Source organism: Sarcophilus harrisii, chromosome 4 (assembly GCF_902635505.1).
Source record: "Sarcophilus harrisii chromosome 4, mSarHar1.11, whole genome shotgun sequence".
Taxonomy (NCBI): Eukaryota; Metazoa; Chordata; class Mammalia; order Dasyuromorphia; family Dasyuridae; genus Sarcophilus; species Sarcophilus harrisii.
In genome coordinates this window covers 39,425,831-39,450,938 of record NC_045429.1, presented here as the reverse complement: position 1 = coordinate 39,450,938, position 25,108 = coordinate 39,425,831, and the positions used below count along the sequence as shown (strand labels likewise).

The window sequence follows — 25,108 nt, the reverse complement described above, 5'->3', positions numbered from 1 at the left end:
TTACTAATGATAAACCTGTGAAGATGCTTCTTACAAGATATTACATGCCTTGTTCAGGACCATACAGCTAAGTATCTGAGGCTAGATTTGAACTCGGGGCTTCCTGATTCCAGGTTCAGGACTGGTATCTACTGTAGTTGCTTGCCTTCTAAATTAAGTTATAATCAAAGATGATAAATGTAAATAAAACCTATGTAGAAATTTAGGTATATTTTTATCTAAAATTAAGATAGGTCATGACGACAGATTATTCACCTCTCTCTACAAGACAAAAGTTAACAGGAAACAAAATTTAATTACTTCATTTGGCCTCAAGATCTCCAACCCCCAAGACCTACTCTGACTTACTTTCTAACCTGGTCCTCCAACATCACATTCCTGTTTTTTGCCAAACTCCACTGATCAACTGTTATCAAATATTGCTACTGAGCCCAACGACACAGTTGGAGCTTCATCAAGAACCCTGGGGTGCTTTTGATTCCAATTCTCTTCCTATCTATCCACCCCAAAGAACCTTCAGACTCTCTCTTCTCCCCCCTCCATCATCACCCCCCTACTCCCCGATTTCATCCTCATCCTACCTTGACATGGCCAGCTTCCGCTTGCTGCCCACCTGAGGCCTTCTCGGTGGCTCCTGTTCCTCTGTCAGCTTTGCTCCAGTCATTTCTTCTTCCTTCACCTCTTGCCCACGTATCACTTTTTCCTTCACTTCCTGTACATACATCATTTCATTCAGTCCTCGTCCACTCAACCCTTTCCTCACTTCTCCAAAACCCAATCAATTCTCCGACTTCAGGATCTCCTCCACTCTCCCTCTCCACCCATTTCTTCTTTCATCTTCATTCCACCCACTTTTCTTCCTTATCCTCGTTATCCTACCTACCTCTTTCTTCATCTCCATTCCATCCACTTCTGTCTTCAATTCCATTCCATTTTCCTTTTTCTTCACTTCAAATTCATTTTCCTTCACATTCACTTCCTCCACCTCCATATTAACTTCCTCCTCCTCCTTCAACTCCATTTTCCCCACCATCTCCTCCTTGACATTCATCCCCTCTAATATGATTTCCTCCTCTTCCCCAATTTTCTCCCCTTCCATCATTTCTTCTTTTACTTCTAATCCCCCTAACATCTCTTCCTCTTTCACTTCCGTTTCACCCATGCCTTCTTCCTTCACACTCATTTCTTCTATCACTCCCTCCATTCCAATTTCTCCCACCATCCCCTCCCCTCCACTCAACAGTGAGATACCCTCCTCCGACCAGTCTGGCATCTCCTTTTTCATTTGTAGTCTTCCCACCACCTCTTCCATCGCCTCCAGCCCATCTAAAAACTCCTCTTTCATGTCTATTCTATCTAAAAGTTCCTGCTCCCTGCCTTCTCCATCTACAAGTTCCTCCTCCCCATCTTCTCCATCTACAAGTTGCTGCTCCACATATTCTCCATTTACAAGTTCCTGCTCCCCATCTTCTCCATCTACAAGTTGCTGCTCCACATATTCTCCATTTACAAGTTCCTGCTCCCCATCTTCTCCATCTACAAGTTGTTGCTCCACATATTCTCCATCTACAAGTTCCTGCTGCACATATTCTCCATCTACAAGTTCCTGCTGCACATATTCTCCATCTACAAGTTCCTGCTGCACATATTCTCCATCTACAAGTTCCTGCTGCACATATTCTCCATCTACAAGTTCTTGCTCCACATATTCTCCATCTACAAGTTCCTGCTCCCCGTCTTCTCCTTCTACAAGTTCCTGCTCCACATGTTCTCCATCTACAAGTTCCTGCTGTCCATCTTCCCCAGCTACAAGTTCCTCCTCCCCACCTTCCCCAGCTACAAATTGCTGCTCTACATATTCTCCATCTACAAGTTCCTGCTGCACATATTCTCCATCTACAAGTTCCTGCTCCACATATTCTCCTTCTATAAGTTCCTGCTCCACATATTCTCCACCTACAAGTTGCTGCTCCACATATTCCCCATCTACAAGTTCCTCCTGCCCATCTTCTCCATCTATAAGTTCTTCCTGATCATCTTCCCCATCTACAAGTTCCTGCTCCACATATTCATCATCTACAAGTTCCTGCTCCACATATTCCCCATCTACAAGTTCCTGCTCCACATGTTCTCCATCTACAAATTCTTGCTCCCCATCTTCTCCACCTACAAATTCCTGCTCCACATGTTCTCCATCTACAAATTCTTGCTCCCCATCTTCTCCACCTACAAATTCCTGCTCCACATCTTCTCCATCTACAAGTTCCTGATCCCCATCTTCACCTTCTACAAGTTCTTGCTCCACATATTCTCCACCTACAAGTTCCTGATCCCCATCTTCTCCTCCTACAAGTTCCTGCACCACATATTCTCCATCTACAAGTTCCTGCTCCCCATCTTCTCCATCTACAAATTCCTGCTCATCTTCTATAAATTCTTGCCCTGCGTCTTCTCCAAGTCCCTGCTCCCCATCTCCATCTCCAAATTCCTGCTCCCCGTCTTCTCCATCTATAAACACTTGCTCCCCATCTCCTCCATCTATAAATTCTTGCTCTCCATCTTCTCCTTCTACAAGTTCCTGCTCCCCATCTACTCCTACTGCAAATTCCTGCTCCCCATGTTCTCCATCTACAAGTTCCTGCTCCACATATTCTCCTTCTACAAGTTCCTGCTCCCCATCTCCTCCATGTACAAGTACCTGTTCCCCATCTTCTGCAACTACAAATTCCTCCTCCCCATCTCCTCCATCTATAAGTTCCTGTTCCTCATATTCTCCATCTACAAATTCCTCCTCCCCATATTCTCCATCTACAAATTCCTCCTCCCCATATTCTTCATCAACAAATTCTTGCTCCACATCATCTACAAATCCCTGCTCTACAAGTCCCTGCTCCCCATCTTCTTCTCCACCTACAAGTTCCTCATCTTCTCCACCTACAAGTTCCTCCTCCATCTCTACTCCATCCACAAACTCCTCCTCCATCTCTACTCCATCCACAAACTCCTCCTTCATCTCTACTCCATCTACAAGTTCTTCCTTCACGTCTACTCCACGCATACGTTCCTCCTCCACGTCTTCGCCATCTACAAGTTCCTCCTTTAAGTCTATTCCATCTAGAAGCTCCTCCTTCACCTCCACTCCCTCTGCAAACTCCTGCTTCACTTCTTGTTCATCCATCATTTCCTGCTTCACTTCTTGTTCGTCCCCCAATTCCTGCTTCACTTCTGTTCCATCCATCAATTCCTGCTTCACCTCTACTCCCTCTATTATTTCTTGCTTCACGTCTACTTCGTCTATTAATTCCTGCTTCACCTCGACTCCGTCTAACAACTCCTGCTTCACCTCGACTGCGTCTATTGCTTCCTGCTTCACCTCTCCTCGGTCCGTCAGTGCCCGCTGCAGCCCTGGGGCCGCCTGAGCCCCCTCCGCGGGCTCCTCCATCACCTCCACCTTGATCTGCAGCCCGTCCCATTCGAGCTTCGCCTCCACGCCCCCCGCCAGCTCCAGCTTCACCTCCAAGCCCGCCCCTTCGGGCTCCAGTTTCACCTCCAGCCCCATCCCCTGGGCCCCGGGCCCGTCATCGGCGCCCCGCGCTTCAGCCATGGCTTCGCGTTCCGCCCCGCCCCGCCCCGGCTTCTGCTCCCGCCTCGGGCCCCGCCCCCGCGCCCGCCCGCTAGGCCCCGCGCTGCTTCCCCTCGCCCCGGGCGGCCTCCTCCTCCCGGAACGGCCCAGAGTCCCTAGTGCGGGAGAGTGACTGAGCCCCTAAACCGCGCGCTGCGAACCACGTGATGCCGCGGGCCACGGGCCTCCACGCGTTCCAGCCGCCCGCCGTAAACCGCACTCACCGCCCGAGCCGCGGTAGCCCCCGCTTTACGACCTTTTCCCAGCACGAGAACGGCTGCACGCGCGGTTTCCTAGTCAACAGAAGCCTTCGCGACGGCGAGAACCACCTTGGGGGCGTGACTTCCTTCTGATTGGTGCTTCAGGCGTCTGGCTCCGCCCCGGGTCCCTGGGCTTTTTCCGTCCCTCGGACGCTTTGCTCGGGCTTCTCCACGCACCCCGCGGCCTGTTCTGAATTTGTCGGACCCAGATTCTTAGCTTAGTACTTAGCAAAAGCTAATTAAAACTCGGAACTGGCTCCTCCCCCCAGATGCTGCCTTAGGCCTCTTCCTCTCCCTCCCCCAAATCGGATCTGCTCCTGGAACCTCGGGCTCCGAAGAGCAGATTGTCACCAACTCCCGCTCGGACCCGGGTCCCTTTGACCACTTCCGATCTACTTCCCTATCCCTTCTAACTCCCCCCCCCCCCAGCAAGCCGTCATCAAATCAAGTCACGCCGCTCCTCCTGCGGGGGCGGGGAGGGGAGGAGCCTCCTTTGTCAGTCAAGTCCCGGGTCTTGTCCCCTCCTCACCTGTATCTCGGGCCCCGCCCCCGGGGCCACATCACATGTGTCAATCAACAGATCAGCATCCTCCCCATAGGGTTTCTGGGACCACCTAGACTCCTCCGGGAGTAACGCTTTCCCTTCCCCTCTGGGTCTGGAACTAGGGTCGGTCAATTCCACTCTCTCCTCCCCCCAATGGGGTCATTCCCAATAACTTCCAACTATACAGTTCGCCCCGCCCCTTCCCCATACTGTTACACTCCTCCAATTAGGACTTGTTTCTCAGTACTTAGCACTGTCCTCGGCACCTAGTAAGTGCTTAACTTAAGTGCCTTTTCATTCATTCATCATTCAGCCCTTCCGGACAAATGCTTAAAATTTTAAAATAATTATCTCTACACGGGTTGATCCCAAAATGTATGTGTATATAACTTGCTGCGCTTCAATACTGAACTGCAAGGTGCCTGTTAAACATTTACACCTGAACCTTACGTTGTTATCTCAAACTTAAAACGTCCAAAGCAGAGCTCATTCTCTCCTTCTCTGCTCTCACTTTAACTCCACCTTTTCTTGGAAATTCTCTTGTTTGGAATTTCTGTTCAGGATGGCACAATCCTCCCGTTCCTACTCTCCCTTTATCCAATAAATTGCCAAACTTTATCCATTCCATTCTCTCCCTCACAAACCATCACCCTAGTTCACACCTTCATCACTTCTCATCTGGATTGGTCCTACTGCTCTTCCTGTTTCCTATCTCTTCCCACCCTAATCTATCAGCCGCGCAGCTACCAAAATACTTTTGCTAGAGCACAGATTACTCAGTTTTCAGTGGCTTTCTGCTGTCTAGAGATCATTTGAAACCCTGCACCATCTGCTTGTCTATTTTTTCCAGACTTATTTATTATTACTCTTCACATACTCTATATTCCTGCCAATTGTTATTCAGTCATTTTCAGTCATGTCTGATTCTTTTTTCTTGTTTTTTTTTTTCTTTTTTTTCTTTTTTTTTCTTTTTTTTTGTTTTGTTTTTTTTTTGTTTGTTTTTTTTTGTTTTTTTTTATTTTTTTATTTTTTTATTTTTTTATTTTTTTATTTTTTTATTTTTATTTTTTTGTTTTTTTTATTTTTATTTTTTTTATTTTATTTTTTTATTTTTTTTAGTCATGTCTGATTCTAAGTGACCTCTTTTGGGGGTTTCTTGGTAGAGATACTGGAGTGGTTTGCCATTTCCAGATCATTTTACAGGTCAGGAAATCAAGGCAGACTGGGTTAAGGGACTTGCCCATAGCTTAGTTAAGTGTCTGAGGGCAGATTTGAATCTAGGAAGATGATTTTCCTCCTCTATCCATTGTGATTTAGCTGTTCATATGCCAGCCAAAATGCTACCCAAACTCTATATTCCAATTCTATGCTTTTACATAGGTAGCGGCAGAGCACTCTGAGCTCATATTGGTCTGATCAGCCACAGTGGGACACACTTGACTCAAACATACTGATGTCATTTTGGTCCTTTTACAGAACAAAGGAAAACAACACACAACCCTTAGGCATGAAATGCATCTTTTCCTGAGCTCAACTTCCTAGCATTCTTGGCTTCAGTCAATGTCCAACTCAGATATCACCTCCAAAGAGCTCAGGTAGTGGTCGTGGGGTAACCAGGTGGGCTTTAGCAGAGAAAGCCTGAATCACTGTAAACAATCAGGAAGCCTGGCTACTCCCCAAGCAGGCAGGAGCATTGTTAGCATCATTTCAGCCTGGAGAGAAACTTTTGTTCTTAAGTAGACCTTTTGGTTTAAGTGGATTTTTGATTATCACCTCAATTCAGGTGAACGGATTTGGTAGAAATCATAACTCACAGTTACTGTATCCAATCAGAAAACCAAGTTATGATGTCAAATCCCCAAGATTATATTTCCATAAAAAGACTTAGTTTACGGCACCAATTCACTAAAGTCCAGTCAATGGCATATTCCTGCCACATGGCATCTTTTCCCATGTTATAGCTAACTCCTTTGGGGGTTAGTCAGCTAACTTCTCTTGGAATTTAACTCGGTTTTAGCAGCATAATAAAATCTGAAATGTATACCTACAAATTCTTTTGAAACCCCTGTGATACCAGCCTATAACCCTAATATACTTTTGGGGTCCAATACCCAGAACATCAACAGTACTACTACCTAATTTTCCTTCTACAAAATCCCTCAATAATTGCTCTTTTCCTCCTCAAATCACCTAAAAGATTAAAAGCTTTTTGAAGGCATTTTTTGATATGTCAGTAGCTTATAGTATTTTACAATAGTTGACTCTTAATTAGTATCTATTGAATTGAATTAAATGGAATCATTTGTATTTTTGGTCATGTCTCCAGTTCTTAAATTAATCACAACTTTGGGTTCTAAGATTTGTGTCTTTTTTTTTTTTTTAATTATCATCTGGGAATTTCTTTGTATCTGAAGCCATTTGGCATGAGGAACAATTAATAGATAATGGTTATTCTACTGAAAAGAACCATGAGGAGCTCAGTCAGGCATGCTGTTATCCTTGGCTGGTGGAACAAGATGGACATCTCTAGGAAGGAGCTGAATTGCTTAGTTGTCCTTATTGCATCACTAACCTTGATCCTTCTCTTGTTGTGGCTACATATATTTCTTTTTGTTAAGAATTAAATGGCTCAGAGGTATTTCATTTCATTCCAATATCAAATACAAACTTGACTAAGACAAGTCTAGTTAAAAATAGAAATCAAGGACAAATATAGAAATGATTGCTAGTGTGGAAATGATAGACATGAATGTGTAGACAAGTAGGGAAAGAGCCAATACATTGAGAGAAATTGAAGATTAGAAAAAGTAGAGATGGTGGTAGATGGCCTCAATTTTGTTAGGGACCCATGAATTGAGATTCTCAGTTTAGAGAATAGGGATAGTTTGCTATAGGAAGCTAGAAGAGAAAGGAGAAAGTTTGAAATTGCCACTGTAGTGAATGGGAGAGAAAACCAAAAAGAAAAGATTAAGAAATATTGTCTTCTAGCAATGAGGATATTGTTGAGATTAAATAACATGCATTTGTTTTTGATAGTTTCATAGCTTTCTTCAATTTTGTTTAGCAGGTCTAGAGAAAATTATGAAATGCAAAATGGTTAACTTTGATTACATTAAATTAAGAAGGTTTTACAACAACAAAATTAAAAGGAAAGTACAAAGTTGGAGAAAAAAATTTTATAGCCAGTGTTTCTGAAAAAGGCCTCATTTCTAAAATATATAAAGAACTCTGTCAAATTTATAAGACTACAGATCATTCCCCAATTGAGAAATAATGAAAGGATATGAACAGACAATTTTCAGATGATGAAATTAAAGTCATCAATAATCATATGAAAAAATGCTCTAAATCACTATTGATTAGAGAAATTCAAATTAAAATAATTCTGAGATACCACCCCACACCTCTCAGATTGATTAATATGACAGGAAAAGATAATGATAAATGTTGGACGGGTTGTGGGAAAACTAGGACACATGTATTCCTTGGTGGAGTTGTGAACTGATCCAATCATTCTGGAGAGCGATTTGGAACTATCTCCAAAGAGTACGAGTAATTCAAGATCAGGGATTGACATGGTGTGATTAGTAGTAGGAATGGGCCAGGGGATTTGAAAGTATAGTGTAGAGTTAAATTGTTTCATCACGGAATTGTGGGTGAGATTGGAGAAGGATAGAGAGTGAAGCTATAGCAGAGGTGACAGTCAAGGAAATGTAGATACTAGAGATACAAGGAAGATGGAAAATAGGTTTAGAAGTACTAAAGCCTAAATGAAAATGGAATGGCAAAAGATTATAATCAGTTTAAGATCCAGCTTATTTTCCATTTGTATTGTCTTTGCTAGCTAGAAATACTGATGATTGGATTCTATGAGACTGTTCTCTACTTACAAATGCTTTATTCTCCTCTACCTCTCCTCTGTAGTCTTTGATACTATTAATTACCCTTTTTCCCCTTATTTTCTAGGATTTGAGGACACTGCTCCGATGGTTCTCCATCTACGTATCAGACTACTCCTTCTCTGTCTCCTTTTCTGGACTCTTATCCAGATCATGGGTTAATTGTGTCTCACAAAGTTCTGTCCTGGTTCCTCTTTTTAAATTTTTCTTCCCCTCTATACAACTTTACTTGGTGAGCTCATTAGCTACCATTACCATTTCTATGTTGATGATTCTCAAGTCTATCGTACTCCAAACTCTCTACTGACTTCTAGTCTCCCATCTTTAACAGCCTTTCAGATATCTCCAATTGCATGTCCAGTAGTCATGTTAAATTTAACATATCCAAAATCTCACTCAATGTTCTGCAGTTGTTTCAAGAATGCCACAGACACACCAGCTTCCCTTTTAGTCTCTTACCTACTGGCATCCCTGCCCTTTTCACCAGTGTATTCCACCTATCTCTCTTAACAATGAACACAAACATTCTAATTATTCCACATTGTTTTTCTTACCTTGACTGTTTTTCCAATCACCTCTTTATCCTTCTTGATTCTATTTTTTCAGGTTCTACTCCCAAACTTTTGGGATGCTCCTGAATTCTCCTTAATCCTGATCTATCTTTGAAGCCTGGGAGCTTGCCTTCTTGGAAATCTCAGTAGACCTCTTCTGGTCTTGACCCTCATCAATCAGCTTGGAAGCTCAGCACATTTGAAGCAAAAGAACTGTGGACTTCTCTCTGATTTGGGAATACTGGTTATTCCTCTGCAGGTTTCAGACTGGGCTACAAAATGAAACCAAGAACTTTCTCTGATCCTGGGATCAGAACCATGCAGATACTATTTTCATCTGAATTTTTTCCAAACTCAGTACTAAGACTTGGAATTACTTCTTGCCCTTGGAAAGCACCACTGGTACATCCAGAACTGAATACTGACTAAAAAAGCTGGCACTTGATACTTGTTCCCACATCTTACATGAGGTCACAAGTAGGGATCTGGGACCTGATCTTGCTTTGGTGCCAAGCCCTGGTCGAATTTGGGTCTCTTGGTACAGATCTCACTCTTACTGTCCTAAGACCTCTCTGCCTGTCTCTCTGAACCTATGTGGGCTGGAAAAATGACTCACTGTGACTTTTCTCAGATTTCTCCCTCAGGATTTAATTTGGTGATTTTTAGATCTGACAATAATATGGCTTAGTGGATAGAGCACTGGGGCTGGAATTAGAAAGATTTCTATTCCTGTCTCAGATACTTCTTTAGATGGGTGCCCTTCTTTTGGTTCAGTTTCCTCATCTGCAAAATAATGATCATAATAGTACCTACCTCTCTGGCTTGTTGTGAGGATCAAATGAAATAATATTTGTAAAGCACCTACCATAGTGCCTGGCACACAAATAAAGGTTACATAAATATTAGCTATTATTATTATTATTAGTTTGGAGAAATTTTATTGCAAGTGAATGCATTCTCTGTACTACTTCAGTCATCTTGATATGCTCGTTCTTTCCTTAAATTATTTTATTTGACTTCTAAATAACTTTGGAGCTCTTTCTGATTGTTTAGAATGTTGCTTTTACAATTGTAATCTCTCTTCTGGGGATTTTTCCTTACTTAAAAAAAATCAATATAATTTAGTTCTTGTTTTGCAGCTTCCTCTTTGTTTACTCAATTCTTTCAAACTCTTTGGTGGTTTTTCCATGAGGTTTTCCTTGCCATGAATTATTTATATTTCTGTCTTTTTCCCTGTTGTTGTTCTTTTACTTTATATAGCTTATTTCTCACTGCTTTGAAGTGATGATGGGATCTGGACTTAACCACGACACGTTATTTAGCCATCTTGCCAAAAGTCTCCTTTGAATTAGTTTTTTTGGCTGCCATCATGTGCCTTTGGCTCATATCAAGCTAGCAGACACTCAGAATTTTCTTACAAGAATGGCTCTCTAATCATACTTCTCTTGTTTTCTGATCAATGGAGATGGAGTGGCAATGAATAGAAACCACAATGAATTCAAGCATTTTGACTGACTCAAGGGAAAGAAGTATAATGTAAGGAGGGAAAGACATGGTCTTCAGAGTCATACAAATGGGGAGAATCCCAGTTCTGTGCATTCCTAAATGTATAATTTCTATGGACCTCAGCTACCTCAGATATAAAATGAGTTAGATAACATGATTTTTAAGATCCATTCCAGTTCTAAATTCTATGATCCCACAAATGAATGAAAGAAAAGGCATTTACTAATAACTTGCTTTGGACAAAGTACTATATGATATGCTGGGAATATTAAAAAATAAGCAAGATAATCTTTCTCAAGAAGGGACTTAGAAAGGGAGATTACAAAGAACAGAATTCAGATTCAGAATATGCCCATTAAGAGGGCAAATGATAAGATTTAGTAATCTAAAGGATGAAGTTACAGAGCAAAGGGTAAAGTTCTGGAGCACTTGTGGAAGGCTGTAGCAATCTAATTGGCAAGTAATTGGCAAGTGAGGTTGATGTGCAAAAACATCTTCTTGAGCATCATTCTAGTTGATCAAATTATGTTTCTAATATTGAACCACTACAGAATGCAATATAACATATTTTTCATTCTGAAGAAGACTATATTTGAACCTTTCACCACTAGTATTATATTTTCCACCATGGCTTATTCTAAAGGTCAAATTAGAAACTGTGGAAAACACCCAGGATGACATAAAATCTGAATTTCCTATGCAGTGTTTGCATTTGTTTCTCCATCTTGTTTTGACAATATAGGAGGAAAAAAAGTTAATACTCATTTAAAAATGAAGCTGTAAGTAATTGCATTCTCTTTGACCATATGATGAAAACATACTCTTATCATAATATAGTAAATGTGTAATTTTAAGACTATTTGATTTATCACTTTTATTTGAAAAACCTTATGTTCTAATTTTAGTTTGTTGACTAATCCATATTAACAATAAATATTGGGAAACATTAACATTCCTATCGATTGTCAAATCCATAGAGGTGCAAGAAACTTTTTACTCTTGCATTGATAGAAATTCATTTTTGCTTCATTCATAAAGGAAATTCTTCACAAAACGGATCTCTTAGAGTTTACTTTTATAAAGAAAAAAAAAGGGACACCTTTTTCTTACATGCCAGATATGAACCAGTCCAAATATGTACACCAACAAAATAATTTTTAATGGATTGTTACTGGAATTATTTTTTATACTTTTGAGTAGACTTGAGGGCCCCGCCAGGGTGCCAGCTCAACTTGGCCATAAATTTCTGGCCCCTTGAGGTATTAATAATGGCGCCGTTTTTCTACTACCACCCTGAGTCACATAAAAGCTTTGAATCCAAAGCACACAGATTGCATAACTATGTACCCAGCTCTAGGTGACAACAACTTCATCACACCTATTTAGAGCCAACTACCTATAAGGTCAGGGGGAAAAAGTTACACTTGGTTCTTTCACAGAAATGCACTACATTGCACACTAAACATGCACTTGTTTCTTATTTGCAAATGCTGAACATTGTGGGTCTCGGGAGGGAGAGAGAGACTTGGACATTCATGCCAGGATAAGGAAAGGACATCAAGATCTGCCATTTTATTATACTTTTTCAGTGGGATTAGTGATCTCTCTGGTCTTTGATTTCTTACATTCTCTGGATGCTCATACTCACGGAAAAAATATTTTGCCTCCTCCAAGAGAAACTAAATTTTTGTGATTCAGTCTAAGGAATTCTTTGCTCTCATTTGTTAGACTCCATAAATATTATAGTATAAGTTCATATTTAGAAGGGACTTTCAACACCATCTAGTTTTATCTACCTTCTTCCTCCCACTTCCATTTTATAGATAAGAAAATTGAATCTCAAATTTGGAAATTAAGTTGCCCAAGAGGTACACCAATTTGGATTCAGATTCAGATGTATTGGCTCTAAAGCAGCTCTGTTTCATTAAAAAAAAAAAAAAAAACTATTCTTACTACCTTTACTTATAAACATATTAGATTTCATAATCTAGCAGTGGAAGCACCCAGACATTTGCTGGAGATAAGATAGGAGCCACATTTGAGTAATGAATAACTGATTAATAAGGTGTGGTATGTTAATTTGGAATGGTATAAGAAAGGTAACCATCTATCTGGGTGGTGAATAATGAACTGGTAGCACTGATAAGAAAGTAAATTGAACTTGGAGTCTTATAAATCTAATCAAAAGATATTTAAATTTAAGAGGATTTTCATATCTATCCATCAAGATAAATATATCTGGGAGCAGCTACAAAGAAAAATAGATGGCAAGATTCCCAAGCATTCTTAGAAAATAGAATGGAACTGGCCTTATGAGCAAGTATCAAACGCTGCTACTGATGCAATTCTTCATGTGCCAGAGGTTGGGTATATATAATAAAAGCGCCTCACAGATATTTAAAGTATGCATAGACATTTTATATAACCGATTCTAGTCTGCTATACATGTAGTAGATAATGGTTTCTTTGATTGACAGAAGTAGTGGAGACAGAACTTAGGGGGCCTTTTTTGACCTAGTTTTCTCTTCTTGGTTCCGTCCCTTCACTTAACATGACTTCTACTGGGTCATTCACATTCAGTGAAAGGTATTGGATCCTTTCTTTCTGAGGTGAAATATGAACCCATCAATAAAAACTTCAATGTTTTGATTAGCGGGGTTTTTTGCTTGTTTGTTTTGTTTGTGATGAAGGAGATTAATCTAGCTTCTATGACTTTGTGAGTTTTTAAAGAGTTTTTAAAATTTTTAAAGAGTGAGCTACTCAAAGCCTGGGAGTCAAGTCTATTCTGGATCTATAGCCAATCCATGATGAATGTTACCTTTGGGATTCATCATAATGTTAACTTAGATGAGGACTTATCCCCAGTAATACTGCATTTACAGATGAATTTTGGGGTACCAATGTTATGTAGAATATGCATTTAGTCAGAGCTCATTATCCCCAGAGACTAAAATGATATAGGGGAGATTATGTCCCTAAAGGGGAATGTTTACATTTCTGTTCTTGCTATATTTTTGAAGTAAATATCCCTTTGTAAAAATGAATTTTTAACTAAATAGAACTAGCCCACTAGATATTAGTAGTTAACAGTGAATGTGGGGTACTACATTGGAACTGTGGCTAGACACACTGATCTTAAGAGAAAGACAGGCCAGGACCTCAGAAGTACTTCTAGAATCCTAAAGTGAAGATGTTGCTAGCTTCTCTCTATGGGAGTAAATTTAGAGAGCATCCTTATGACGGGCAAAATTGGAGATAAGGTCCATAATAAAAATTTTGGCATTAGATGTCTATACAAAAATGCATCACAACAAGCAAAATGAACTAGAAATCCTGCTGAAAATGGAAAATTTAATCTCATTAATAAAGATGAGACTTGGTATTACTGAAATATGGTTTTAGAAAGGTTAATCTTAATCAAAAATATATGGAAGATAGAAAGGGATGGGTGAGGAGAGTTACCTTAAGATACTCAAATGAAGATACCCAGGAATCAGCTGGAGGGAAATAAAGTGGAAGAATAAACAAGAGGAAACTCTATTCTGGATTACATTATTAGCAATAAGGGGAATTATTTATAGAAATATAAATGAGGGGATCTTTGGGTAGGGATGTAGGAAATGACCACTTAAAATTTTTTATTAGGAAGAAAAAGGATGTTGGGTATAGTCTGACATATTCCCTGGATTTTAGGAAAGCATTTTTCTAATAATTCAGAGAAAGGATAAATAGTCTGCTTTGTCTGAAAATTCTAAAGGAAAGGTGATCCTAGGCGGAAGAGGAAGGTCTTAAGAATGAAGTTGTGACAATACAAAGAAGGGAAGAGAAGTTAGAGACCAATGTCTTGAGATTCAGGCGTGGAGAATTCATCAACCAAATTGGAATTAGGGAACATCATTTCCTAGATGTGTGACCTTAGGCAAGTCATTTAACTCCAATTGTCTCAGGAAAAAAAAAGAAAGAAAGAAAAAAGAATGTTGAGTTCAGAATCAGATCGCAAAAGGAAAAAATGATAAAGAAAACAAAATGCAAACAAACAACAACAAAAAAGATGAAAATACTATGTTGTGATCCATATCAGTTCCCACTATTCTTTCTCTGGGTGCAGATGGCTCTTTCCATCACAAGACCATTTGGAACTGACCTGAATCATCTCATTGTTGAAGAAAGCCACGTTCATCAGAATTGATCATCGTATGATTTTGTTGCTACGTGTATAATGATCTTCTGGTTCTGCTCATTTCACTCAGCATCAGTTCATGTCAGTCTCTTCAGGCCTCTCTGAAATCATCCTGCTGATTGTTTCTTACAGAACAATAATAGGAAATTGATTAGAAACATCTATTGGTTGTCTATTCCCATCACCTAAGGCAAATCTTAAACTGTGGGTTTTGACTCCATATGGGATTGTATAAGTGGGAGAATGTGGGAGAAATTATGATTTACTATCAATAAATCTTTGATTAGTATACCTATTTTATATACCTTGAATCACATAAAAATTTCTTGAATGAAAAGGGATTACAAGTAGAAAAAGTTTAAAAAGCCTGACTTAAGATATGATAGCTTGGGTTTCTGGTATGTACTGAAAGAACTCAACCTGAACTTTTCACACAGTCGGTTATTCAGCAAGAATTTACTAAAGGCCCACTATGTACCAGGTATTGTAATGCCAGTGGTCATACAAATAAAAACAAAACAGTTTCTCCTCTCAAGGAGCTCATAGTCGAGTAGGGAAGACAATATGCTGTCAGTTAAAAACAAACAAGATGTAAGTAGGATAATTGAGGATAATGTCAGAGTTTAAGGCCTTAAAAGGAATTAGGAAAATAATCTGGGGTGGGGATGCTGACCTGAAAATGTTCTGAGGGGTAGAAGGACTGAGGATTAAGGTGAGAACAAAGGAAAAGTGTTGGAAGCATGCTGTATATTGAAAGACTGTGTGATGGAAGGCTGTGGTCAGAGAGAAGAATGTTAGAATTCTTGAATAGGAGATGGAATATTTGTATGTTGATGAAATCCAGGGTGTGTCTGAAGTGGAGTGAAGAAGTCAGAGGAGTTGATTTTGAGAAACTATGAGATCGTGGTCTTTGAGAATGGGGCAGCTCTGTGGTCATAGTGGATAAAGTGCCAGGTGTTGATTCAGGAAGATTCATCTCCCTAAGTTCAAATCAGAGAAAACAAACAAAAATTTGGAAATGAACCATACCACCTGTAGAACAGGGCAATAGAAAAGAAGAGAGAAACTGAACATACAATAAATTCATCATCATTTCAGAAGTTTCTCCAAGTAACAACAAATCAATCATTCCCTATTGGATTCTTTTAATAAACCAAGTAGTAAGTGAGGAAAAGGTAAAAGAAAGCTGCAAGTTCTATAAAGCTTAAAATAGTATCCATCTTTTGTTTTGTGCAAAACCATCAATCCAAGTCATTGAAAATGACATTAAAATTCTCTCTAGGATTTGGATTTTTATAGCCCTTCACACGATCATCTGTAGCAAAATTGGCATCAGGAAGTATACAGTTATCATCAAAATTCACTTCCAAACAAAAAAATTATCTTATTGTCCCAGCTAATTGCCTTAAGATACCACCAACAATATATACTTGCTCTTTCTTCTACAGATCTCCTTGTCCCTGATCACTGGTCTACCATCTCCATGATTGCATTCATTGTTCAATAGTTGAAACGTTTGCCTATCTTCTTCAGCTTTACCTCCAGAACTTAGTATAGTGCCCAGAATAAAATAAGCATTTAATAAATGCTCTATCCCATAATACATAATACATATATTCTGGTATATATATGTATGTCAACCTTGCATCTCATATTTAGGACTCACTTTTGAGTTACTTGTTGAAGTGAAGGAACAGTTGGCCTTAATCACCGTTGGAAAAGCCAGTGAAAATCCCCTCTTGATTTCTGGTGGCTTTGATCAGTAACAGTAATAATACTTGCTGTAAGCTAACCTCCCTTCTGTAAGCTAACCTCCCTTCTGTAAGCTAACTGCTCCCAGTTTGGAACAAACTGGTCTGAAAATAATTATGAAAAGGTCTGTATGGTTACCTCCTTTTTCCTGCATTCCCACTGATTATCTTTCCACCTGATAACAATTCCTGTCAGTTGAATGGCACATGGCCACCCATGAATGTTCCTCCTCTATTTGATTCCCACTTCTTCTGTTCTGATCACTCCCTTGAAAGGTTGAAAAGTTGCTATAAAATGCTGCTTATTATGTGTTGTCTTCCCCCATTAGAATGTAAGGTCCTTGGGAATAAGGACTACCTTTCAGTTTTTATATTCTTTCATTTAGTATAGTGTCTAGGACCTAGCAAGGTCTTAATAAATGCTTGTTGACTTATTGGCTTATTATCGTTGCTACCTTTGTAAGGAGACATTTAGGTGCGGTCTGGAGGTCTGGAGTGTGAGGTCTGGAGTCAGGAAGACAAATTCAAATTCTGCCTCGGACACTCAATAGATGTATGATTCTGCCTTAATCCACTGGAGAAAGAAATGGCAAACCACTCCAGTATTTCTGTCAAGAAAACCCCATGGACATTTTGATGTTACAAGTTCAACTTAAAACAAGATTAATCCTTTCTTTGGAGAGTCACTTTCCAGAGTTTATTTTAAAATAAACCTGTCATTTCCTTTTCATTGTATTTCTGAAGTTATTTGATTACTAGCCAGTGGAGAGTCTCCCCATGCTCCCTTGGAATTGAGATTGAAAATTGCCCCCCAAATTATTTCTCTGTTTAGTAAGGTTAGTGACTTCATTGGTCATACTCTTGTTTGTGCAAAGACTAAGAATAGATGCTGTATTTCTGCCAGTCATATGCACAACACAACAGACCTTTTTAATTGAATATATCTTCTCCAGGTATTTTGCTACTAATATATTATTAATACAGGTGTTCCTGCTGCTAATAAAGATGGAGCCCTCTCCATACTTCAGCAGATTATTTCATAAGTCGTAGCTATAATGTATCACCTGATGGCCAGCCTTTTCATGATGAGCCTTCCAATCTTGGTTAGGATGATTGGTCCTTTGATGACAGGCTTATTGGAGAGCTTTTACTTGAAAGCTTTTTTAGCTTAGTAGGATTTGTCAAAGCTTGGGGTCCCATGGCATAGTTTTTAGGAACTGAAGATCATCTCCATGCTAAGGTGAGGTTTCAGAGATGGTCAGTGGGCTTGGAATACATACTCAGGAAAGGACATGGTAACAAAGGAAGAAAACACCCCATCAACAAAATTGTTTGAAGAACATTTTTATTATATTTGGGCAAATGTGACTTGCTGTGGCCAAACATATGTTAATAACATCAGAACACATTTTCCCAAATCCAGAAAAGGACGATCTTTTTCTTGTTCTCCAAATGAATGTTTTTCTGGCAACGAGGAAAGGTAGTGAGCTTTGTAAACCTGTTTTGAATAGTAAAAGCCCATCTTTTCTGAGACATTGCTTTAAAGCCTGGAAAGGTGAATTCTTTTAGTCTCAAAAGGAACAAAAAGTGAAACAGACTCAAAGAATGCCACAAAAACATGGAATTTCTAGGATGCAAAAATATTTATGGTGGTTATAATTTAAAACAGCAGCAACTCAAAATATATGCTGTATTAACAATTTCCAAAAGTTACAAAAACATATATACAAAGCATCATCTCAGATGATCATGGTGTTTAAAATAGTACTCTAATTCAGAAAGTATAAATCCAAACCTACTACTGTATGTAGCTGTTCTGAAGTATTTTTTACAATGGTTTTAAAAATAAAAACAAAATGAAGAAATTCCCCCAAACTGTCCTGCACAAGATACAACGTGCTAATGTCTAGTCCACATCCATAATAAAAAAAAAAGTAAGAACAAGGATTTCATATAAATAACGTTTTTCTTAAAGTATGTGACCAAACAAATTAAAATAAGTACTAACAACCAAAACAAATCTTGATGTAACCAGTACACATAGCTTTAAAGAATGACAACAACAATGGTGGGAACCAAATGCTTGATGCTAAAGCCAGAAGCACCTTAGGTTTGAACGAGCACCTTGCAACACAAACAGGCAACACATAAGAGGTAGTGTACCCTTGCCTAAGATGTACATGCCCTCTAGGGACCAGAATACAGCTTAGTGGTGGGGAAAATAAGATTTAATGAACGGTGACTTAATTTATTCTCAGACAGAAACTATTGCACATTAGGGAGCATTAGCCAGTATTGCTCCATGGTAGTATATGTCTCCAGCTGTCTGTAGGGGATTTATTTTTACAGTGCTGTCAAATAGGTTAAGAACACAAGAGACCCTGAAGAATTCCATAATCAGATATAAATTTCAGTCCCAGGGAATTCTACAAGAAAGCATTGATCAGTATATATTTCTTAAAAAATTAAATATCATTTATCAATATCATAGTCCTTTTATTTTAAAAAAATGCCTTTTCTCCTTCTTAGGAGGAAGTCTTTTTCTTCCTGAGATTCTTAAACTATAGCCAATGCTTTGTTTCACACATTTCCCATAATTTTTTTAATGATGGTCTTCATCTGTATGTTTTTTCCCTTTTGCAACAATTCCCTGGCCATCAATCAGATTGAATCCTGAATTGATTCAGAGTCCTTAGAGAAAACACACAGAACTGCTTTCAATGTAGTATTTCTGTCCTGTTTTGAGATGAGGAAGTTTATGTACTTCAGTCACTGGGAGTTGATTAGGGTCCTGAGTGTGAAAAAGGAATTTTGCTTTATGCCAGCTGCCATCTTGAATCTGTAAATACACACAGAAACATGTTTTTCATATGCAACTTTTCATTGATAATTAACATCAGAAAGAGACCTCTATATTCACAAAGTAGAAACTCTGAGATCTCTTGCTACTTCTCCTTCTATCTTCATTGTTTTCTTTGCTTCTCACCTTCACACTCCAACCAGCTCTGATGCCTATTTACTGGTTATCATGGAGCTGGCTGGAGAGAAAGAGTCTGTTCCATTTCTCATATTGAGTAGTTCATAGACCTCTACTTCTCTGGGATATTTCTTTATTTAAGATGAAAAGCTTCCCTGACTGCAAGTAAATTTAACTCCTTTCGTCTTCCTATCCCTTGGAAACCTCAAAGTCATCATAATCATAGACTTTATTAATCACAGTATCATATTTCATATTAAAAAGAATTCATTTCCATAGTTCCCCAATTTGTTCATTACCTTCTCTTGATTTTTATATTAAACACTCCTCTGGACCTCAAATATAATAAAATGACCTGTGATTATAATTCAGGGAAATTAAACTCAGAAGAGAATGAAAAGGATAAGCTAATTTCCAAAGTTTAATTTAATTCATTCAATAAAACTTTATGCAATAAACTGTGTAGGTTTTATGGTAGCTACTAAGAATTTTAAGAAATGGTTCCAGACGTTCAGGAACTTACTTTTTTTTTTATTATAGCTTTTTATATACAAAACATATGCATGGATAATTTTTCAACACTGACCCTTGCAAAAACTTCTGTTTCAACTTTTCTCCTTCTACCCTCTCTCCTCTCCCCTAGATGGCAGGTAGTCCTATAAATGTTAGATATAGGAACTTACTTTTAATAGGAAGGATAAAATATGTCCATAATTAACAATAATAAAGGTTTTAGTAAATGGTAAATTTTGTCTGTATGAGATAGAGAGATAGTCCTAAAAGAGGTCAGAAGTAGGAAAAAAAAATAATTTCTAATTGGATTGACCAAGGCAAGTATGTTTCAGGTATGAAGTAGATTTGACTGCATCTTGTAAGATAAATAGATACAAGTTCAGCAAACAGAGAGCAGCACAATAAGGGAGAGCATTTCAGATGAAGGGTTAGAATGATAGGAACAAAATCATTGAAGTGAGAAAGAACAAGATACACTTGGGATTTTAGATCTGGAAGGGAAATTAGAGATCATTTATTATAAAACCTCATTTGACAAATGAAGAAACTAAGGTCCAACTATCCACTGATTAGAATCAGGATAGAATTCAGAACCCCTGATTTTCAGTCCTATGCATTTTCCACCAAAACAAACTGTATGCTACATGAAGTAAGGTTTTTATAATTCAAATTTTATCATTTACATTCCAATAAATTATAGTCAATCCCTATTTGAAAGGTTGTCACAAATCTTTATTTGAGGGCTTATAATAATGGGGAGTTTACTCTTTCTAAGGTGACCCATTCCATTTTTGGCAAATTCTAATTATTAGGATGTTTTCCCATATATTGAAATTGAAAAGTTTATGATTATAAGTCAATTGCATTAAATATAAGGAAAAACACATGCCTGAAATACTTCCTTACTGGAATGAAAACTCATTGAAGGTAAGTACAATGCAATTTATTTTTATTGTTTCCCTGAAGCAGTTCCCTAAACAAAGCAAGAGCTTAATATTTATGGATCGAATGGAATTGAACTGTTTCATTTACTTGAACACTGATAAATAAAGTCTGATTTTACTAGTCTAGAGAAAAATAAATTCCCTTTGTTCACAATACAATTAAACTAAAAGAAATAGATGTTCATACATCTCATGTTCATATTAATTTTTAAAGTTGATCACTGACCCTATTTCAGGGTAATGTGAATAACTTGAAAATGTCATTCCATTCCTTTCTTACCTTGCATTCATCTGTAAGCACCTTTGGTTCAAGTACCGTGTTTTCTTCAAAGATCTGGCCATTCCATCCCTTGAAACTGATAGGCGATCTTGGGGTACTAGTCCTTTGAGTTGTCCATATTGGTGTGTTCAGACAATGAATAGTGATGGTATGGGTAGCTTCTGAGCTCAGCAAATGAAGGAAGTTCATCTGGACTTTCCCAATTCCGAACTCCAACTAATTTCATGAAAATAATACTTATGTTATGAGATGATTTTTTTGTCTTGTTAGCAAATGGGGCTAAACATGGCAGATATGATATATCTCTTCCAGGAATTTTATGAAATATGTGATTATAATTCACAGGAATAATTTGATATTCAAGTAATTATGTTTTCATATGCCAAATGCAGTTCTGACTTGCTACTGATCTCTTAAGATCTCTTCCCCTTCCTCAATTCTAAATCCCACTTCAATCAAGCGCTAAGTACTGTACTGGGCTCCTATGAATCCAAAATCAAAAGTGAAACAGTTCCTGCCCTCAAGGAACTTTCATTCTAATTGATTAAATCATGTATGTACAAGGTGTCCCAAAAGTCTTACTCAGTTTTAAGCTTCAATATCTTAAATTTATACAAAATTTACACAAAATAAATACAAGGCAATTTTTTTCTAAGAACCACTGAATCTCAGAGTTGGAAGAGGCCTTAGAGGTTCCCAAGACTAGAGGTGTCAAACAGGTAGAGATATGGGGTCAACAACATTCCCAATTACCCTCCAAAAGCAGATAAAAATATAATTGGGAAATTAACAAAATAAATAAAAATGCAAGAAAACATAGATAACAATAATATGTCAATTCAGGGATCCTTAATATACCTACAAATAATCTCCATTTCTAATTGACTTTGATACCCTTGAGCTACACCAATCCATAATTACATTCTGGCTTGGGATTCCAAAATTTAACTGAAACCAATCTTTCCATCATTATCAATAAATGGTCTGATTCTGGTTTGTATTACACAAGGCTGTAGGAGAAAAATGAGATAAGGAAGAGCTTAAGTAGAATAATAAAGAAAATTGTCTACATGAATTAGAGAGGTTTGGAATAGAGAATTTGGTCAGTTTGAAATATGGGAGAGAGAAATTGAGAAAATTTTGAAGAATAATCTTCAGACCCAAGTACTATTTCAGAATTTACTTTCTAGTAATAGAGAAGTAGATTCATAAAAGGGTTAAAAAGAATGACAAGAATCTAATAACTTGGGAAGATAGAGATAATTAGTTGGAAAGACTAGACAAAGTAAGAAAATCTAAGTGTCAATTAGACTGTTCACATGAATTGATAGACTGGTGTATGGGGCAATTTAGTGGCGAAGCTAGGCCTGGACCTGGGTACGAGGAAGGTTAAGGAGGAAGCAGGTATGACTGGACAAATATGACAAAAACCTGTAAACAATTATACACTCTATCCAGGTGGGAGTTAATGGTTGATGCCATGTGAATGACTTCTTCACAACTAAAACTATCAATTAATGGAATAATTTCCCTCAAGAAGGGATGATTTCCCTTCCTTGGAGGTCTTTAAACAGAAGTTGGACAATTATTTGTTGAGTGTATGATATTCCTTTTTGTGTTTAGAGCTTTTGAAGAACTGGCTCTTTTTTATCTTTCCAGTTTTTTCCCCTACTTTATTCCTCTCCACATATTCTACAATGCAATAACTCTGCCTCCTTTCTGTTTCTTACATAAACACTCCATCTTCCCACTCTGCACTTAATTTTTTTTTTAACAACACTCAGGGCATTTCCCCTAGCTATTCTTTATACCTGTGATTCTCTCCTTATTTTCCACCTCTTGGTTTCTCTGATTTCCTTCCAGTCTCAGCTAATATCCAACCTGTTGCAAGAAGCTTAGTGCCTCCCCAATGAGACTACCAGCCAATTAATTCCATATGGATCATGTGTGCAAATAGTTGTATGCATGCTGTTCCTCCCATTATGAGTTCCCTGAGGGCAAACTTTCTTTGTAAACCCAGTGCTTGGTATAGTGCCTGGCACATAGTAAGCACTTGAGAAGTGCTTTGGCTATTGATTGTACGGAATGTGGTGTATGGCTGCTGAAAAACTCAGCTTTCAGATTCCACTATTTATTATAAGGGCATAGAGTGAGGATGATGCAATCCCCCATATGGAAGAGGCTGCAAGTCTGCCTCCAGAAAGGCGTGATGACATGTCACAGAAATCTTCTGATTTGGAGCAAGTTCAGTAGATGGGTCTGATTTGCTAACTGTGATTTGAGGAAAAGAACGATTAATTAATTGGTTGTCTAGCTGGTGCAGACACTGGTCTTTGGCTATTCTCAAACTTATTAGTGTTGGAGAAAGTAAGAGAGAGGTCTTAGACTTTCATCTCCCCATTGGGGCTGGAGTGAAGCCTACTGTTCATGGTCTGCAGATTGCTTCTGTCCTAAATTATTTTTTCCTTCTTTGAGGTAAAGGAAAATGCAGAGAGCTAAAACCTTGTGTACTCCAGAATGTCAGGCAAATAAGCCCTCAGAGGTTTGGGAACTGGAGTATATGCTAAGAGTTTGATGAAAACTGAAGACAGAAAAATTAGGTCCAGAACCACTTGCTTTTCCTAGCCCCAACAGTAGTAGAGCCAAAGACTGAGCTATCCATTAGTCATCTAGCTTTTGTCAGGGATCTTGGGATCCCTTTGATCTGATCTTGGGATCGAATGTTATATAGATCTATCTTAAGGTTGAGTCTGCTTTCCTAACTGAAATGGCAGAGGTAAAAACCAAGTCCCAGGTATTAGCAAAAATATTTATACCTTTGTTTATTCTCTATCTTTGCGGTAAATAGTTTTATGTAAAAGCTAATTGGTATTAACTGAAACTGGGAATCTAATCGTTGTTGATTAACAATGAGAGAATCCCTCCCAACCCTGTAGAGGTGCCCCCAGAACCTTGAGGGTCAGATATAGTTGTCTTGTCAAGAAGTGGTGGGTTCCTCCATCCCCTTCTTGAATATTTTAAAGTAAAAACTGGAGGAACATTTTTTCTGGTATAGAAGAGAGAGAGTACAGCCAAAGAATCACTTTATTTATTCTTTGATATCTTGATTCCTAAATCCAATGACCTCTTTTCAGGCCTTATAGAATGACTTTTCTGGAATTTTTGTCACAATTACTAAGGGCACCCCTCCCAGATACTCTCTCCCTCCCCTCTCAGTTTCTGTGACATTGTTCCCTTTGGAGTTCTTTCTGAGAAATCCCCTGTATTTTTGGCTATTCTCCCTTAGTTTCTTTTGCTGGATCATGCAGATCCCTCTCCATATCATTAAATAAGATGTCAGAACTTCCAAAACTCAGTCAAGCTCTGTTTTCTCTCTTGACATTTCCTTGTGTATATCTTGTATGTTTGCCTGATCATTTCCCCTCTCCCAACAGAATGCAAACTCCTTTATCACAAATACCTAGAAAAATATCTACTATATATAAAGCACTTAAAAATTGGTGAAATTACATTTATTGAATCCCCTCTACAAAGCATGTTTTGACAAGCAGTAAGCATGATTATGTCTTTGCATTAAGACCACTAAGGTCTACTGCCAGAGGAGGCACAATAGCCAACATTTGGCAAGCTTTGATTTGGAGAATTTTGTCCATGAGGGACAAAAACAGGATTTGTTGTCTTGGTGGGACACTTTTAGAGAAAGAACAAGAGTTTGAATAGGTGTGACAACGATGGAAAATTGAATAACATTCTATGTCTCTGCTTGGTCATTATTTTGGATTTTCAGAGAGAGGGGGCCGGGAGGGAGAAAATGGGAAGGACATGAAGAGGAGAGCAAAGAAATAGGAACAGATAACAAAGTAAAGACAACATAAAGAGAATCTAAAGACTGGGCAGGACGAAGGAACCACAGCAGTTGTACTCATTCAGAAATGTTATTAAAACCACTCGAAAAACTGGAGAACTCTATCCTGTTTTCCATGATGACTTACACTTCCAGAGAATTGAGTAGGGTGACATGGATAAGTCAGAAGAAAGAATAAGACTACCTTTGTTACATTGACTTAGTACCATCCCAAAA

At 38.4% G+C, this 25,108-nt stretch overlaps 2 protein-coding genes across 3 annotated transcripts in view; both read right to left on the bottom strand.

The window, feature by feature from the left end:
* Nucleotides 1-3,619, bottom strand: part of ZNHIT6 (zinc finger HIT-type containing 6) — a 58,318-nt gene extending 54,699 nt beyond the window's left edge. The window contains exons 1-2 of the mRNA XM_023501704.2: nucleotides 884-3,619; nucleotides 582-712 (exon numbers count right to left, since the gene is read on the bottom strand). Of these exons, the coding sequence (XP_023357472.2) occupies nucleotides 582-712; nucleotides 884-3,604 (2,852 nt within the window). The 5' untranslated portion in view covers nucleotides 3,605-3,619. The remainder of the gene's footprint in view (nucleotides 1-581; nucleotides 713-883) is intronic.
* Nucleotides 3,620-17,641: 14,022 nt separating this feature from the next.
* The window catches only part of COL24A1 (collagen type XXIV alpha 1 chain), a 357,598-nt gene continuing 350,131 nt past the window's right edge, over nucleotides 17,642-25,108 (bottom strand). Inside the window, exons 59-60 of one of the 2 annotated variants that reach the window (XM_031969394.1) lie at nucleotides 21,028-21,243; nucleotides 17,642-19,152 (exon numbers count right to left, since the gene is read on the bottom strand). In XM_031969394.1, coding sequence (XP_031825254.1) covers nucleotides 19,006-19,152; nucleotides 21,028-21,243 — 363 coding nt within the window. In that variant the 3' untranslated portion in view covers nucleotides 17,642-19,005. The remainder of the gene's footprint in view (nucleotides 19,153-21,027; nucleotides 21,244-25,108) is intronic. The other variant, XM_031969393.1, reaches the window with a different exon arrangement.